Raw genomic sequence first — 18576 nt, 5'->3', positions numbered from 1 at the left:
CTTTGAGAAGAAGTTGCATTCACACAACCACTTGGCATGCTCAAACAAGATCTTAATTACGGCCAGTTTCTACTCGAGACGGGGGTTGAGTCCTTGTTTACATAATCTGTCTGTTTCTCATAGCAGTTGCAAAGAAGTCAAAGTGAATGCTGTAAACTTCCAGGTGAAAATAATGACCATCACATTCCAGGAAGTTATACTGTACCATGTTTTTACACATAGAATTTCCCATCTGTTTGCACTCACATGGCTAAAGTATCTAGTTATATAGTAATATCAATTTCAGGATTTCTTTTTTTTTTTTTACTTTATGGAAACAGCAGTCCACATTATACACTTTACAGACATAGTACAGACAAGATCTGATACCAGGCCCATGGATTGCTGCTTTTTAGTTTCCTTAGATCCATAGCCAGAGTACACCACCTTTCTGCTACATGCCTACTCTGAAAGATATATAATTAAACCAAGAACTAGTTTTGGAAATATTTCCACAGCTTATGACCAACTAACAGTGGTACAAATGTCAGTCAAATACACCAGATTAATCCACAGATCACTTTCTTTTTTTAGATTAGTCCACATTCTCTTAAATAAAGTATTTGCATTTAAGTAAAAGTCAAACTAAGTAAATTTAAAATTTGTACAGATTTTATTAAAATAATGCGTAACTGTAACTCTCTAAAATATCTGACCAATATGATCTTCAACCTCATTACACATACCAGATTACAACCAAAATCCAACATACGACAGTTTCCTGCTGCAGACTCTGTGATGTGTGTTCTCCCATATCTATTAAGCAGCTGTTATGATTATTATAATGACTGTGTGCATTTATGTAGTACTCTTTAGAAAAGGACAGTGGGGTTTTGTAAGGGAATAAAATAGCCACTTCCTGCCTTAATTGGGTACATTGTACACCATTAGGAAGAGCAGCTGTGCAAGTTTATCCTTATTACACAGCCAGAGAGCTGCAGTTTCCAAAATGGGCAAGTCTGTTGGATAAGGCATTCTGCATGTTCCAATTTGAAATGCAATTGAAGATAAAGGAAGATGGTTTTGCAGAACAGATCTTCTTCTACGGTGAAGTCAGATGTTCTTTTTGTCCTTTTCTTCCCCTTTCTTTTACAAGTTGCTTTACATCACACCGACACAGATAAATCTTATGGCGATGATAGGATAGATAAGGGCTAGGAGTGGGAAGGAAGCGGGCTGCGGCCTTAATTAAGGTACATTCCCAGCGTTTGCCTGGTGTAAAAACTGAAAATCATCGACAGGGTTGCCAGCAGTGGGGTTTGAATCCACTACCTTCTGAATGCAAGCTCACAGCTGCACGACCCTAACCGCATGGCCAACTTGCTCGGTTAAATTACATTTTACATCAGGGTAAAGTCAATGTTCACAATTACCTTATCTGAGGAATCAAGCGGCCACATGCAGTGATAAAAGTACTGAAATTCTCCAAAATTAAATGTTTCGCAGGTGTCTAAAGAGAGAAGCAACCATGACTAGCGCGGCCTATGATGACAAGCTAGAAAACTGGTTGTTTCTCCAGTTGGAACACTGATTAAAATTACTACACTCTTCAAATGGACAGAGCTCTTCCCCATTTTGATAAGAATGTGTAAGTGTACCTCAGTCAAGTTCTGAATTGGCTGTGCTACAGATGACAAGAACAACCTTCTCCTGTGGTGATCTCATTTGATAGACCTTACACCATGCAATTTTCTTCTCCAGGTAATCTTTAAAAACGATGTTTACACATCCCTCGAGGGTCTTCTTGGTTGAATAATACATACGATCATCATCATCATCATCATCATCATCATCGTTGACCAACTCCAGTTTCCCAGGTGTGGTATACGAGCACCTTCCATTTTGTTCTGTCCATGAACCATTCTTCATTCACAATCTGCTCCCAATCCTGACCTCTCTCCTGTACATCCTTCTTCACTAAGTCTGTCCATTTTTCTCTAGGTCTGCCCACTGGTCTTTTTCCCCTGATTTCTCTTCATACTCCTTTCTTACAGACCTGTTGGCACTCATTCTTTTCACATGACCAAACCACTTCAATCTTGCCTTCTGGATCTTCTGGAGTAAGGAGTCTTCTAGTCCTACGTCTTCTCTGACTTTTTCATTTTATCCCTCCTGGTCTACTGGATCATTGTGCGTAGGAACTTCATTTCTGCTGCTTGGAGTTTCGAGTTGTCCTTTCTTGTTAATGTAGCGGTGTCCGACTCGTTGGCTGAATGGTCAGCGTACTGGCCTTTGGTTCAGAGGGTCCCGGGTTCGATTCCCGGCCGGGTCAGGGATTTTAACCTTAATTGGTTAATTCCAATGGCTCGGAGGCTGGGTGTGTGTTGCGTATTCAACATTAGAAATCATCCTAGGTAGGGCCCTCATCTTCACAGACGTCTACTAGCAAAAGACCTGCACCAGGCCTCTCCGGAGGCCATACGCCATTATTATTATTATTTATTATTATAATGTAGCGGTTTCCAGGCTGTATGTGAGGATAGGGGTATAGTATGATTTATACAGTGTCATCTTGGTTCTGAGTAGTACTTGTCTATCCCATTGTAGCTGTCTTACTTGGAGGTAAAAATGTATTGCTTTGCTGATTCGACTGTTTTCTTCATATTTAGCTAAGTTATCCTTGGACATTATACTACCCAAGTACTTAAATTCTGTTACACTGTCCAGCTTAGTGCCATTTAGGATGATTTCTGGCTGACTGTCACCCTTCTGTACTTTCAACACCACCGTTTTAGCCTTGTTAATGTTTAATCCATATCTCTCAAACTCCTGACTCCACCCCTGCAGTCTCTTCTACATCTTTCTCTGAGTTACTCCAAATTACTACATCATCTGCAAATGCAAATGCTTTTAAGTCTTGTTGCCCCTTTTCTTTTAGCGCCTTTAATATGGTATCCATTACAATGATAAATAATAGGGGCAACAAAGCACTACCTTGTTGTACTCCCCTTTTTGTCTCAAACCAGTCTAACAGTCCAGAACCGACTTGTACACAGCTTCTGATTTTCTCGTAAAGCACCTTAACTTTTGAAATTAGACTGTCTCGAACTGCAAGCTTTCTCAGGCACTCCCAAATAAGCTCCCTTGTATGCTGCCATAGGCCTTTTCGATGTCAAGGAACAGTAGATATAGGCTTCTCTTTTTCCCAATGTTTTTCCATCAGCATCCTGACAGCAAATATAAGTTCTGTTGCTGATCTTCCAGGCCTAAAGCCATATTGTTCCTCTTCTAAAAGGATTCTACAATTTCTCGTATTCTCTATAATTTTTTCCAGAATTTTTAGTCCATGAGAGAGTAGAGTGATGCCACAGTAGTTTGTACAATTCCGTCTGCTGCCTTTCTTGAATATATGTACAATTATACCTTTCTTCCAGTCTTCTGGGATGGTATTTTTCTGCCATACTACATTTAGGAGTCTATATAACCACTAGATTGCTGGGGTTCCTCCTGGTCTTAACATGTCCACACTTAACTCATCTATTCCTGCAGCTTTCCCTTCCTTCATACTTTTAAGGCTCTTCTCTATCTCCAGCCATGTGACTGGTGGCTCATTTTTACTGGGCTCTTCACTTTTTCCAGATTCTTCTCTGTTTTGAATTACATTTGATGCCTCTCCATTCAGGAGCTTGTCAAAGAAGGTCTTGAATACTCTCCTGATTCCATCTTCCTCCCGTACTATTGATCCATTGTCCTGCTCTATTACCTTGATGTCTTCTAGGTTATTTCGCTTGTTTTTAATTACTCTGTAAAGAAGTTCCTTGTTTCTTCTGCTGTCCTCTTCCAACTTTTCCACAAACTCATTCCATTTTTTCTCTTTCTCTTACTATCCTCTTAGCTGTAAGTTTTTTGCCCTGTAGAGTTCCTGTAGTTTAGTTATTTCTTGGCCACCTGGATCTTGTGCATCTTTTTTGCCCAGTTTCTCTCTTTTATAGCCAATCTGATTCTGTCATTCCACCAACGTGTGTCTTTTTCTTTTATGGTCGATCCTGTTACTCCACACAGGTCTTTAGCTTCACCCACCGAAGTATCCTTAAAAATTTTCCATTCTTCTTCTACTGTATTCATTTCCCCTTTTGGTAAGTGTGTCTGTATCCTTATTTTATATTCTTCCTTCAGCTTGGCTTCTTCTAATTTCCAAGTTTTCACTTTACGTTTTCTTTTTCTTCTCTTCAGGGTTGTGTTAGCCACATGATTTAGGTCTGCAATCAATAATCTATGATCACCGTCCATATTTTCACTGGGGATAACTTTGACATCAGTTACATATTTCCATCCTTCTTTGTTAGTGATGATATAGTCGATGAGAGATTTATGTTTTCCATCCCAGCTATATCTTGTTATTTTGTGGCTGTCTTGTTTTTGGAAGAAGGTATTTTTGATGATCAATCCATTTCTTCTGCACAAATCAAGCAATTGTTTGCCTTCTGCATTTCTGTTCCTAAACCCATGTGGTCCAATGATTTTCTCATAACCAAGTCTGTCTGTCGCAACTTGTGCATTTAAGTCCCCAATGATGATGACATTTTCTTCATCAATTATATCTTCTAGATCATGACAGAACTGTTCCCAGTTTTTCCAGTCAGGGTCAAAATATTCATAGTCCCAATTCTTACATTGTTCTTCGGACATATTATTCCTATACATCACAATGTTAAATTATAAGTTTAATTTGAATATTATATTGTTTAGCTCTAAATAAGAATATCATATCAAAACTCTCATTTCCATAAAACAATATTTAAGGACGATGGAAGGGTATCTGGGATGAAGAGAAAAGTACTGCAGAATTGTGCCGGTACTGGAAATGGAACTGTAGTTATAGCAAAGCTAAGGAAAGGTTCAAGCTTTTGGTCATCTGGGGGTACATCGATGTTCCTTGAATAGTCTTCTAGGTAACAAACTTCAACTTTCGATAAGCAGGGAAAATTTTCTCATTAGGCCTAAAGATGGAACTCCATGTTGTGTGACCGATAACTGTCAGGAGATGAAATGACACATTCTTCTGGCTGCTGAAGGCTTGGAAGGTGGAGCATGGGGGCACTAAGTAAAATATCCATCATGAACTTCAGAAGGATTAAGCAACTTTGCTGCCAACTCGAAACTAATACAGGAATGTATACACTGCTCTTGTTTACAGTAAAATGTTTGCAGTACAGTGTGCCATATCAGGATACATGCTTTTGTAGGATCATTTTGAATTCAAGATTTGGGGGAAGCATTCGAGGAGCATACATTAAACAAAGGTTTAATTTGAATTTGTGATTAATTTAAATTTTTTTCCTGGATCTTGCCGGTTCGAATTAACCAAGTTATACTGTATTTTATTTTCTTACAGAATCCCACTATTCTTTTGTAAACACCCTGTATATCACATTCTTGTTAGGACCATTATTCAAGCTAGAAATTACTACATTTCTGTGAGTGGGTGTGTGTGTTTACACATGTATTTTGATAACAACAAGATGGTCTGAAACAATAAAATCTAACATCTAAAACCTACACATTTATCGGTACCAATTCATATATTTCTGAGTCAGCTGATATATCACCAATGTTACCTGGTCCTCATATGAAAGACAGTTAAGATATTTCTAATGTGTTCATACCTTTCTAGGAGAACTATGACATTTATTTCTGGAAAAATCTCTGAGAATTTCTGTAGAAATAACAGCAGCGCAGCTACTACATTTCATATATGCAGTCTCTTAATTTCCAGTACCAAATGTCTTTCCATTTCTTACATATATATATATAAATACTTTTCATTATCCATCACTCTTATCATGTCTACTCAAAAAATGTATATAAGCTTTCAAAATGCTTGTTCCACCAGCAATCCAAAACTATTCTATGATATCAGATACATGTTTCTCCTTCTTGCCACATACCATGGTTAAAGCTCTGTATGACTAAAGAAATTGAGAATGTCAACTCATCAGTTTTAATTAATGTTAGAAAAATATTTCAAGAAAATATTGAGTTAATTGAGATTTATTATTCCAAATGTTTACAAAAATCTGAGTAAAGAACAATATTCAGCTTTAGAATGCTGTAATATGTATTTAAACAATTATTGCTGTTGGGCTGAATGACTCAGACGGTTGAGGTGCTGGCCTTCTGACCGCAACTTGGCAGGTTCGATCCTGGCTCAGTCTGGTGGTATTTGAAGGTGCTCAAATACGTTAGCCTCGTGTCGGTAAATTTACTGGCATGTGAAAGAACTCCTGCGGGACAAAATTCTGGCACCTTGGCATCTCCAAAAACCATATATCTACTTTTATAGTTACCAGAGATGTCCCACAGCAGTTCTTCACACAGCAGTACATCTAGAGACACGACACTGGTGTATTTGAGCGCCTTCAAATACCACTGGACTAAACAGGATCAAACCCACCCACTTGAGCTCTGAAGGCCAGCACCTGACTGTCTGAGCTATTCATTCCAGCATTATCAGAAGCCGACGATTATAAACAAGTTTAAAGATCTTCATTTCTAACAGTTAATATGTGTTAAAAAAAAAAAAAAGACTAAAACAAGTCGAAATATCAATAAAGATTATCTCCTAATTTGTCCAAAATTGGACCATACCTGCCAAGAGAATAATAATACTGGGAGGTACACCCCAATGCCGCGCATTTAAATCTAACACCTATCAGAACTCCTCTACTGGTGAAACTGTGAAATTGAAACTAAACCAACTTATAAATTTACTCAGAAGATGTCACCACTAAAATATGATGTAATTTTGTTATTGTGAAATTTCCTGAACTGACTGTACTTCTACTTGTTTTGTTCGCCATTCATCAAGAAGTTTGGACATTCTTCCATAGATGTCGCTACTAAAAACTATGATCATGCACCCTGGTGCAAAGTGAAAGAACTTTTAATTTAAAGAAGTTTTGTATTCATAAGTTTTTTTTACTAACTGATGTTCATTTATTTTTGGGTTGGCAATACTTATCTTTTCTTTCCACCAGTTTTGAATCCAGCCAATCCCTAATTTTTGTAATTAATTTTCTACCAATTAGTCTTCTTCTTCTTCTTCTTCTTCTTCTTCGCTTTTGAGTGTAACTTTTAAATTAACCAATAAAATTGAGAGGGTGTGGCTAGTTTATTCGTGAAAGGTCTCAAACTTTCCCCGAGGGTTTATAAACTGCGGATTTTCACGTCTCTCGGCCAATTGATCATCATCTTACTGAGTGTGTGTGTCAAGCAGGTGGCCTCTTCGTCAGCTATAATGTAATGGCCACATAACATCTTTCTTTCTTTCTTTCTTTCTTTCTTTCTTTCTTTCTTGCTAGTTCCATAGTTTAACCCGAGGAAAAGGTCCGAATTATCAACTACGTAAACTACTTTTCGGAAAATGTAACTTCTGCCGGCTTATGTAATAACTTCATAAAATCTTTAACTGTAAATTGGGGAAAGAGAGTGATGTATCCTCTCGAGCTCCCCTTCATCTTGGTTTGCGGTGACTACGTTTATGGCTGTTTTTCATTCTGTAATGTGGTAAATTACTTTCTACACGAGTCACCTCAGTAGTATGGAATAGCCCCTGTTTCATCGGCCTAGTGCCTGTTAGGTTTTAAGAGTTCATATCTAGGAATGCCAGCAAATGCCTCCATTCATTTTGTGTTCGGGCCATTTATTTAATCAGTATTCTTTTTACATGAAGGCCCAGTAGGTTGGGTATTAAATACCCCTGTATAAACATCTTTTTTTCCCCCCCTCTATTGTAAGTGGTGCCTTGAGAGGCCAGGAAGTGTTAGTTGATGTTGCCTTGGGTAGGCTTCGAAAACTGAGAGCCTGTTAGCTCTTTTTCAAAGTAAGATTACTGAATGCCTCTTTAAGGCTTGATATTGTAAATTACAGAACAAGTGCTCCATGTATTAAGGGGATTTCTACCCTTGTAAAATTGTGTTTTTTTGTAAATTTGAGCTAGGAGCTCAGGAAGAGAAAAGTGAGGGCTTGAAGCCCACCACCAATTTTGTCGTTCAGAGACTTGTTTTATGTTGGCTACTTGTACCTGTAAATTGTGAAATTTTGAATTTTGAAAATATAACCTTCAGTTTAAGTTTTAATTAATTTTGACATTGTAGTTAGACCCATTCACCCCGGTACCTTCCTTTACCTCTGCGATCCACAAATACCCCGGAATAATAATAATAATAATAATAATAACAATAACAATAATAATAATAATAATAATAATAATAATAATAATAATAATAATAATAATAATAATAATAATAATAATAATAATTGTAACAACAATTGTGCAGCCTCAGTAACTGTGTTGCAGACATTTTTATTTGATGTCAACTGGATAGGCCTGGAGGCCATGTTTTGAGAGGGAAAGATCTTCTAATAACAGCTCTCAAAGGCAAGGTAGAAGGAGATAAGAAAAAGGATAGAGAAGAATGAAGTGAAGAATGTAGGATATCAGATGACCCAAGAATAGGCCTGGGACAAGAAGAGAAGGAGAATACGGTTGTGTTTGGGGCCTGCACCATATGATGACAATGATGATGCCATTTAGGATATCCGCATTTCTATTGCCATGTTCTATTTTACTCTACGAGATGGCAGAGAAACCGGGTTCTGTTGGATGACCCACAGCTGAGTTTTATGTAATTATTTTTTTGGGGGGGGGAGGTAAACACCATATATGTGTCACCAAAATACTTGTAAACTACTGCTTTGGTACTTGACTTTATATTACCACCTTTCTAGAATGGGACACCTATTTTATTTCCTATTTACAGTTCAAAATGGTAATGATTATTAAATTATACAAATTAATGGAGAAATATCCTCCTCATCTCCAACTTGAATTTACAGATCAGAATTTGGAACCCTCTGCTAACTTCATTGACTTTCATTCCTGTGATTGGTAGTTGACTATGATCTTCAGCCATTGAGAGCTTGGCATCTGGTTAATGAGTCCCCAGTTTCTGTAGGTGCTGATGACAATTACACTGCATATATTCAAATCTTCTCTGATGTACGGTCTAATTTGGAATGCCCAGCTATGTTTCTGTGTCAATTTCTGTCATGTCATGGTCGAGTCTGCAGAAAAGACCTGTGGAAGAGTATCAGGAAGGAAGAAAGAAAGTTCAAGAAACACCCTGGTGGAATGATAGGGTAAAAGATATAGTTAAAAGGAAGAAACAAGCTTGGAAAAGATGGCTGAGAAACAGTACAACAGAATGCAAAACAGAATACAGGCACTGCAAGAAAGAGTGCTCCAAGTTGGTTCAAGAAGAGAAAAAGAAATGTTGGCAAAAATTCACTGAATCTCTGCAAGAAGATACAACCGGGAACAAAAAGATCTTATTCCAGTGGGTTAAAAAGAAGAAAAACCCAGGTGAAAATGCTAACTTCATTAAAAATGAACAGGAGGAAGTGATGACACAGAAGCGGGATATATTGCAGAGATGCGGAAAATACTTCGAACAGCTTTACAACGTTGAAAATACCTCGGTACAAGTAGAAATCGAAGAACCAAATTTAGTGCAGATGGAAGATAAGGAAAACGAGGTCCCATGGTAGAGACTGAGTGGGCCACTAAAAGAATGAAATGAGGCAAGGCTGCTGGAATTGACAAGGTCACCATAGAAATGATAATAGCAGCAGGAGTAGTTGGTCTACAGTGGTTGTATAGACTCTTCAGAGTGATATGGAGAGAAAAGATTGTTCCAAAAGAGTGGACAAAAGGGGTCATTATACCAATTTTCAAGAAAGGAGACTGGAAGCTATGTGAAGATTACAGAGGAGTGACACTGATACCTCATACAGCTTTGTTACCACAACATCTAGACTAAACATTGAACAGAATCTTGTATAGACGAATAAGAGACAGAGTAGAGGGAAAATTGGCAGAACACTAGCATGGAGAAGAGGCAGGTCCACAACTGACCCAATATTTACATTGCATCAAATGATGGAAAGGTATTGTGAATATGGAAAGGACATAGTAGTAACATTTCTAGATATTGAAAAGGCATATGACAGTGTCCCCCAAGGAATTTGGTATTGAAAACAATGACAGAAGCACAGATTGGGAATGAAACAATGCAGATGGTATATGCATTGTATCAAAATTGCAAAAGCTGTATTAGAACCAAAGTGGGTCAAACTGAATGGTTCAGAGTTGGGACAGGCTTAAGACAGGGAAGTGTATTGTCTCTCTTACTCTTCATTATCATCATGGATAGAATTCTACATAATATCAAGGAGAAGATGATGGACGAGCAAATAAAGTCTAAGCTCTTTGCTGATGACATTGTAGTCTGGGGAGATAATGAAGAGGAAGTACAGACACAAGTTGATTTATGGAATGAGGAGATAAGAAATTTTTGAATGAAGATTAGTACTGCAAAAAGTAAGACTTTGATCATGACAAGAGGTAAGAGAAAATCCAGGGGAGAGATAAAAATAGGAAATGAACCTCTCGAAGTGGTGAAAAAATTTTAATATTTGGGCAGCGTGATATCACAAGATGGAAATTTGGATGGAGAAACTGATTTAAGAACACAGCAGTCTGCAAGTTTCTACCAGTGTGTGAGACACACTGTATGGAACAAAGATGTGCCAATGAAGTGCATGAAGGTTTTATTTTTTTTGCTAGTTTCTTTACGTCGCACCAACACAGATAGGTCTTATGGCGACGATGGGACAGGAAAGGGCTAGGAGTGGGAAGGAAGCGGCCGTGGCCTTAATTAAGGTACAGCCCCAGAATTTGCCTGGTGTGAAAATGGAAAACCACGGAAAATCATTTTCAGGGCTGCCGACAGTGGGGTTCGAACCTACTATCTCCCGAATACTGGATACTGGCCGCACTTAAGCAACTGCAGCTGTCAAGCTCGGTAGAAGGCTTTATACTCAACCTATTATAAACCTATACTGACCTATGCTTCAGCAGCCTGGACATTAACTAAGCAGAACCAAAGTAAGTTACAAGCAGCTGAAATGAGGTTCTTGAGGAGCATACAGGGAAAAAAATGACGAGATAGAATACGAAATGAGGAAACAAGGAGAAGCGTGAGAGTGTGTAAACTTCAAGAAGGCATTGATATAGCAAAGCTAAAATGGTTTGGGCACATGATGAGAATGCCAGGAGAGAGAATACCAAAGAGAACATTCATGGATACAGAGACTGGAAAGAGGCCTAGGGGACGTCCTAGAATGAGATGGAGGAGCTCTGTTATGGACTGTATTGCAAATAGAGGAGTTGATAGCAATAAAGTACTTGAAGAGGAATAGTGGAAAGATCGAGTAAGGTGGAGGGCTTTGGTACACTACCCTACCCAGAGAGAATCTGGAAAAGGGAATGGATGATGAAGAAGAAGAAAGAATTTCTGTTACTAGGATTCTTTTCTCATCACACTCCATCCAAGCCGATGTTTCACTTCCAAATCTTAGAATGGGCCTGGGAATTATGTCTTTTCCCATACTTCTCCTAAAATGTGTGTTGAAGATGCCATTCATTCTGATAGATTTTTGTTTAATGTTGAAGGATCGTTTCCTCTGCCTTGCTTATACCAGCAAGATTTGTATCTCATCACTTATTGTTTTGTTTTTTCAATTATTACCATTTTACATTTGATTAATTCTTTCCCACAAAAAAAGGTCATGGCTTTTTTCCTACGAGAGTGCAATATTTATTTGAAATGTTTCTGTTATTTCCTGATGTTTATAGATATTTTGTTGTAGATCTTCTGTAAGATGAAAATCTGTGCCAACAACAGGATAGATGTGCTACTTCCTTTCTATTGTCTTTCTTGTTTTGATGTTTCCACTTTCTTATAATTAACTTGATATATAAGTCAGAAAAGGATTAGAGAGAGTCCACTTTCACATGATTGGTTAATACTCGTTATAATTATCAAAATATAAGAATATTAATTATTAAAATGATCTTAATTAACTAGTCTTGTTTCTTTAATTGAATATTATGGTCAGTCTAAATATAAGTCTAAAACTAATAACGTAGACTAATACAAAATAGCAAGGAAAGAGGTTCTGACCTAAGATAAAATAAAATTTTAAAAAATGCTAGAATATGATATTTTGCTGGGAAATATAGGACAGCTTTGTTACCACAACATCTAGACTAAACACTGAACAGATTGTGATTGTGAGGTGGAACAAGCATAAAATAAATTAATTATCTTACTATCATTAACAAGTACACAATCTAACACTAACACAAAACTTGAGCTGTGAAATCACAGTTTCCTTTTTTTATTCAAGAACATATAAAATTCTAAAAATTAAAAATTGAAGGTATTCTTTGACTAGCATAGTTCATATAAAGAATATATCAAGAATATTTTTTTCCAACTGCCTAAGGTCTTCACAAAGACCAGAGGATATATCAGGAGCATTTTGTTGGAAATGTACAATACACCTAGAAATTTCAGAAGGTTAACATGTACCCTAAATAACAGTCATATAAACAAACAACAATTAAAAAAAGCAAATATGCTGAAAACAGCATACCTTTTTTTGGAAAAGTTTTTCAATGATCATATGTATGAATGTACATCTAACATGTATATATTTGAGAAAGTGAATTTTATATTTTCTACTAACTCAAAATAAACCTGGGAGTATCAAATTGTAATAAAGAGGTCAGACTATCATTATACTCTGACTCCACTCGGTTGGTTCTCCTTCTCATCATCAGGTACTCGACAAGTCCACTCCTTGAACTAGCTCATAGTAGGCAACTCGGTAATATCCTCACGTGGTGTAATGGGAGGCGAATGGCTTTGCCGATAGTTCCAAACTAGTGCTGCTTCCCTGAAATTACAGTTCATAGCCTCATCTTGAATATGTTTGAATGAGTAAACAGGTAATATTTTACAATTTAATTGGGCAGTGCAGACTCACAACACACTGAAGAAAACAGTTAAGACTCTTGGACTTGACATGGAGGTAATTTCATAAGTCATGACAACCATATTCATCGCAGAGGCAGGTGGTCGCAGTCCTTTAACTAGACACAGCTGGTGATAAAATCAAGACTTGGCCACTTGTATTTCAAAACAATGGTGAATGGCTATTGACCTAAGTCACTGTCAACATTGTCTTGTAAGCTTAAACTTAATATTTACAAAGAAAACCAACAAAACAAATACATACAATATCATTAATTACTTTGTATAACATGCTGCAATAGTTTACCTGATGACCTTACAATCATGATTTTATCTGGAATTTCCTTTTGCTTTTACACTTGCCTACGAATTGTTGTTGTTTGAGTCATCAGTCCATAGACTGGTATGATGCAGCTCTCCATGCCACCCTATCCTGTGCTAACCTTTTCATTTCTACGTAACTATTGCATCCTACATCTGCTCTAATCTGTTTGTCATATTCATACCTTGGTCTACCCCTACCGTTCTTGCCACCTACACTTCCTTCAAAAACCAACTGAACAAGTCCTGGGTGTCTTAAGATGTGTCCTATCATTCTATCTCTTCTTCTCGTCAAATTTAGCCAAATCGATCTCCTCTCACCAATTCGATTCAGTATCTCTTCATTCGTGATTCGATCTATCCATCTCACCTTCAGCATTCTTCTATAACACCACATTTCAAAAGCTTCTATTCTCTTTCTTTCTGAGCTAGTTATCGTCCATGTTTCACTTCCATACAATGCCACGCTCCACACAAAAGTCTTCAAAAACATCTTTCTAATTCCGATATCAATGTTTGAAGTGAGCAAATTTCTTTTCTTAAGAAAGCTCTTCCTTGCTTGTGCTAGTCTGCATTTTATGTCCTCCTTACTTCTGCCATCGTTGGTTATTTTACTACCCAAGTAACAATATTCATCTACTTCCTTTAAGACTTCGTTTCCTAATCTAATATTTCCTATATCACCTGCCTTCGTTCGACTGCACTCCATTACTTTTGTTTTGGACTTATTTATTTTCATCTTGTACTCCTTACCTAAGACTTCATCCATACCATTCAGCAACTTCGAGATCTTCTGCAGTCTCAGATAAAATAACAATATCATCGGCAAATCTCAAGGTTTTGATTTCCTCTCCTTGGACTGTGATTCCCTTTCCAAATTTCTCTTTGATTTCCTTTACTGCCTGTTCTATGTAAACAATGAAAAGGAGAGGGGACAAACTGCAGCCTTGCCTCACTCCTTTCTGGATTGCTGCTTCTTTTTCAAAGCTCTCGATTCTTATCACTGCAGACCGATTTTTATACAGGTTGTAGATAATTCTTCGTTCAGCAGCTGCAGGACAAAGGACGATAAGAAAAAGAAGCAGGGACAGAGCTTGAAGGACTTATGGGCTAAGAAGAGAGTGTTCTCAGATGGAAAAGGTAATAAACGGGAAGGAAAGAAGTTAGGGGAAATTTATAGTTCCCCTCATGGAAGTATAGTACAAATTGATAAAACAATAAACACACGTAGTAAAACAGGTAGTGTCTCAGATAATAGGAAAGTGAAATAACTAGCATTGAAAATTGGTTTTGTAAATATAGAAGGCATATTAAGTAAACTGGGGAATGATGGAGTGTCTGAGCTTGTGGAAAATTTTGAGATATTTGCTTTTTTAGAAACATGGATGCCGGAAGGAAAGATTTTAACATGGAAGGGCTATGTTACGAGAAGTGTAATAAAAAGAAAACGAGGGACTCGAGGGAGAATTCCGGGAGGAATAACACTTCTGATAAAGGAAGAGTTTAGTAGTCAGATAGAAGAATTGCCTAACGATATGCAAGATGTAATTTGGATCAAACTTAAACTGGAAGGGAGTAAACAGGGAGACATATGCTTAGCCTTTATATATAACCATCCGATGGGGTCACCATATACCAATGTGAACTTTTTTGAGGATTTAATAGAGGAGATCAACCTAATGAGAGGTAAATATGAAGAAGCAGGAATCATTATGTTGGGGGATTGGAACGCACGAATTGGAGAGTCAATTCCCGCATACAGTAAAGAAGGAATAGAGCCAATGAGAGGCAGCAGAAACAGTCGGGATAAGGAACGTAATGTATATGGGGATAAACTACTAGAACTATGTACCGCAGAGAATTTATATATTCTAAATGGATGGTGGCGGGGAGATGAAACGGGAAAGCTAACATATATTACAGCGCAGGGAGGTAGTGTAATTGATTTGGTTGTGTGTACGGGAGATATTTTAGAGATGGTAAAGGAAATAGAGATATTAGAATGCGCCGAATCACATCATTCCCCTGTATCTGTTACCCTAGAAGTGTATGAGAAAGAACAGGAGGAACGTAACACTGTAACAGAAAAAGATAATATTAGGATAATTAATAAATACAAGTGGTGCAAGAATACCCCAAAAAGAGTAGAGTCATATTTAAAGGGAGAAGAATTCCAGATAATTAAGAGTGGAATAGAGGTTGCGTTACTGAGTAGTAAGGTGGACTTAGCGGTAGAACTGGTAGAGAAACCCTTTAAAACTATAGCTCATGTGAAAAGGAAACAGAATAATAATAATAAAGATAAAAGGAAAGGATGGTACAATGATGTATGTAAAACAAAGAAAATGGAGGTGATTAGAGCCCTAAAGGCATATAGAAAAGAGGGGGAGCCTAATGTTCGGGCACACTATTGTAAACTAAGAAAAGAATATAAAGTGTTGTTAGTAGAGCAAAAGAGGATATGGCAACAGGAGGAGGCAAAATTAATAAACATAGACTGTAAGAATAATCAAAGTGATAAGGTATGGAATAGAATTAATAAAATAAGTAGAGGTGAGAGAGGATATGCCAATGTTAAAATTGAGAATGGAGTCTGGATTGATTATTTTAATAAATTGCTAGGAGGACAGGATACTTGGATAAATAATAGAACATGTATGGATATCTCGAGGGGCTTAGAGATTTGTATCCCCTGCTTAGATGAAGAAATAACAGAATGTGAGGTTTTAGAAATGATTAGAAAGGTCAAATGTAGGAAAGCGGGGGGCTTCAGTGGTATAACTAATGAATTTTGGAAAGAAGCAGTAAAAAGTCAACAAATGCTGGAAATATTAGTAAAATTGTTCAATAGGATATTTGATTCTTTGGAGTTTCCTAAGGCATGGCAGACAGGTATAATATGTCCAATTTACAAGAAGCGTGGGGAGAGAAGTAATCCAAACAACTACAGAGGTATAACACTATTGGACTCCCTAAGTAAATTATATACAGGAATTCTGGCAAATAGACTGATGAAATGGGCGGAAGAATTCTCCATCCTCTCGAAATATCAAAGTGGTTTTAGAAAACGCAGAAGAACAATAGATAACATCATGATTGTAAAAACAATAATAGATAAGTATATAAAACCGAAAGCAGGAAAATTATATATATCGGCTATAGATTTTGAAAAGGCCTTTGACACAGTCAGCAGGAGTGCATTGTTCGCAAAATTACGCCTATTAGGGGTATCTAGTAAGATGGTACAAGCATTGGAGGCAGTTTACCGAAGGGTGCAATGCAGTATAAGGGTAGGTGATGGGGTAGCATGTGGTCAAATAGATTCTTTATTGGGTTTGAAACAAGGATGTAAGCTATCTCCTATTTTATTTCTGTTATTTATAAACGATATATTAAACGGACATGGAGGTGATAACTGGATGAGTCCAGTTTTAGTAAATCAAGAAATACCAGGCCTAATTTTCGCGGACGATGTCCTGCTGATGACGTTAACAGCCGGAGGCATGCAAAAGAGCATTAATGCTGTGACAGAGTTTGCTAAAACGTGGTCATTAAAAATTAACATTTCCAAGACGAAAGTTCTGATCTGTAAGAAAGGCTGTAAACGAGCGAAGAATGAACAATGGACGATTGATGGTTGTCAAGTGGAGGTCACAAATAGATTAGAGTACCTGGGAATATATATAGCAAACAACGGGAAGTGGATCCATCAAATAAAACAAGCCAAATGGAAAGGTCTTGCAGCATTATCAGTAATTAGAATTCTTGAAAATAAATTCCCAAATATAGACTATAAGATTCAGAGAAATGTCCTGCAAGCCGTAGTTAAAAATCAAATGCTTTATGGAGCTGAGCTATGGGGTGTAGAGAAAGAGTGTGAGATGCTGAATCAGGTTATAAGTAAGTTCTGTAAAATTGTAATGGGGTTACCAAATTGTACAGCAAATTGTGGAGTAAGATTAATATGTGAAGAAAATATCCAAGTAGATGTTCTTAAGAGAGTTCTGAAATATCTGTTGAGATTGAAAGGAAGAGAGGGTGGCGAGCTTCTGCAGATCGCATATCAACATCAGAGAGATAATATCCAGGGAGAGTATTGGTTAACGAAAATCAGAAGTATATTAGATAGGTTGGGATATGGAAGTTATTGGGAGAGGTTGGAAAGATCAACGAATAAACTAATCATTAGACGACTCAGAGATATTCAAAGACAGTGGTTGGTATCCGAGTGTAGAAGCAAGGCGACCCTCTCAGAGTTTATTAGGATAAGGCAGGATATGAACATAAATATTGTGAGTGTAAATAGAAGAGAAATCAGGGGTTTGATATGGTGGTTAATGGGAATTTACAAGAATAGGGGATGGATTAAAGTGAAAGATGCAACAAGGTGCCTTCTCTGTGGTGAAAACAGAAGAATTTCACATGCTGAAATCATGTAAAGAAACCATAGCAAAAGAGCATTAATGCTGTGACATTTTTGAATAACAAGGAACAATATATGATAAATAAGGATGAGAATGACTATAGAATTATTAAGATGGTAAGCAAAGAATGGTATAAACCTGGTAATCTCAGTAAACTGTTAATTGTAATTAGAAATTCATGTAGAAGAGTGTTGAAAGAGCCTACAATGAGGGTAGGTCATATTACGGATGGATGATTGTGTTGCGAACCGATTAGTTAAGAAATTGCCAATAGGGCTATGTAGTAAAAGGAATATTAGTATATGTAGCACTGTTAAGTCGATATGTTAGTAAGCCATAACGTAATTAACTGTCAAACTGTTTGTAATGAGACAGGGCCCAATGGATATAATGTTTCATCCTCAGCTGCTGGCGATCCGTGGCTGAAGGTTGATAACATTCACTCATTCATTCACTACTCATTCCACATATTATTCATTCAATCATTTATTTAATTCATAACAAGGGCTCTCTCCCCAGTTACTGGTTATCCGTACTGGGAGGGATGAGTATTTTTTCCTAACATGCATGCATGAATATCCATATACCCATTCATAAATCCATCCATACGAGTTTTCTCAATACAGTTAGGGAATTGGTAATTAATTAATCAATTAATTCATTTATTCATACACTCATGTAGATAATCGTAGGCGTGGCCCTTGCATGTGGAATGGCGATCCGCCTGTGCAAAGGGCACTATTTTAGATAGGGAATCATAGCCAATTAATTAATTCATTCATTCATTCATACACTTATGTAAGGCTATAACCGAAGTAGGACGGGATAGGACGGGCCTATCCCAATTGAATATGTAGAGTGATCTAAATGCAACAGAGAAAGAAGAATAGGGAGGGGGCACATGAGGTGCG

General features: G+C 37.3%; 1 protein-coding gene across 2 annotated transcripts in view; it reads right to left on the bottom strand.

Annotated features, from left to right (window-relative positions):
* Positions 1 to 18576, bottom strand: part of LOC136880933 (transmembrane protein 62) — a 120290-nt gene that overhangs the window by 2616 nt on the left and 99098 nt on the right. The window contains exon 13 of one of the 2 annotated variants that reach the window (XM_067153464.2): positions 10878 to 12843. The exons of the other annotated variant lie outside the window; for it this stretch is intronic. Coding sequence (XP_067009565.1) covers positions 12753 to 12843 — 91 coding nt within the window. The 3' untranslated portion in view covers positions 10878 to 12752. Of the gene's footprint in view, positions 1 to 10877; positions 12844 to 18576 lie in introns of those variants that run through there. 2 annotated transcript variants of the gene reach the window in all.

The sequence above is a fragment of the Anabrus simplex genome, chromosome 9, assembly GCF_040414725.1.
Source record: "Anabrus simplex isolate iqAnaSimp1 chromosome 9, ASM4041472v1, whole genome shotgun sequence".
NCBI classification, from domain to species: domain Eukaryota; kingdom Metazoa; phylum Arthropoda; class Insecta; order Orthoptera; family Tettigoniidae; genus Anabrus; species Anabrus simplex.
Note: the sequence above shows the minus strand (reverse complement) of the source record. Positions and strands in the feature narration are given on the sequence as shown.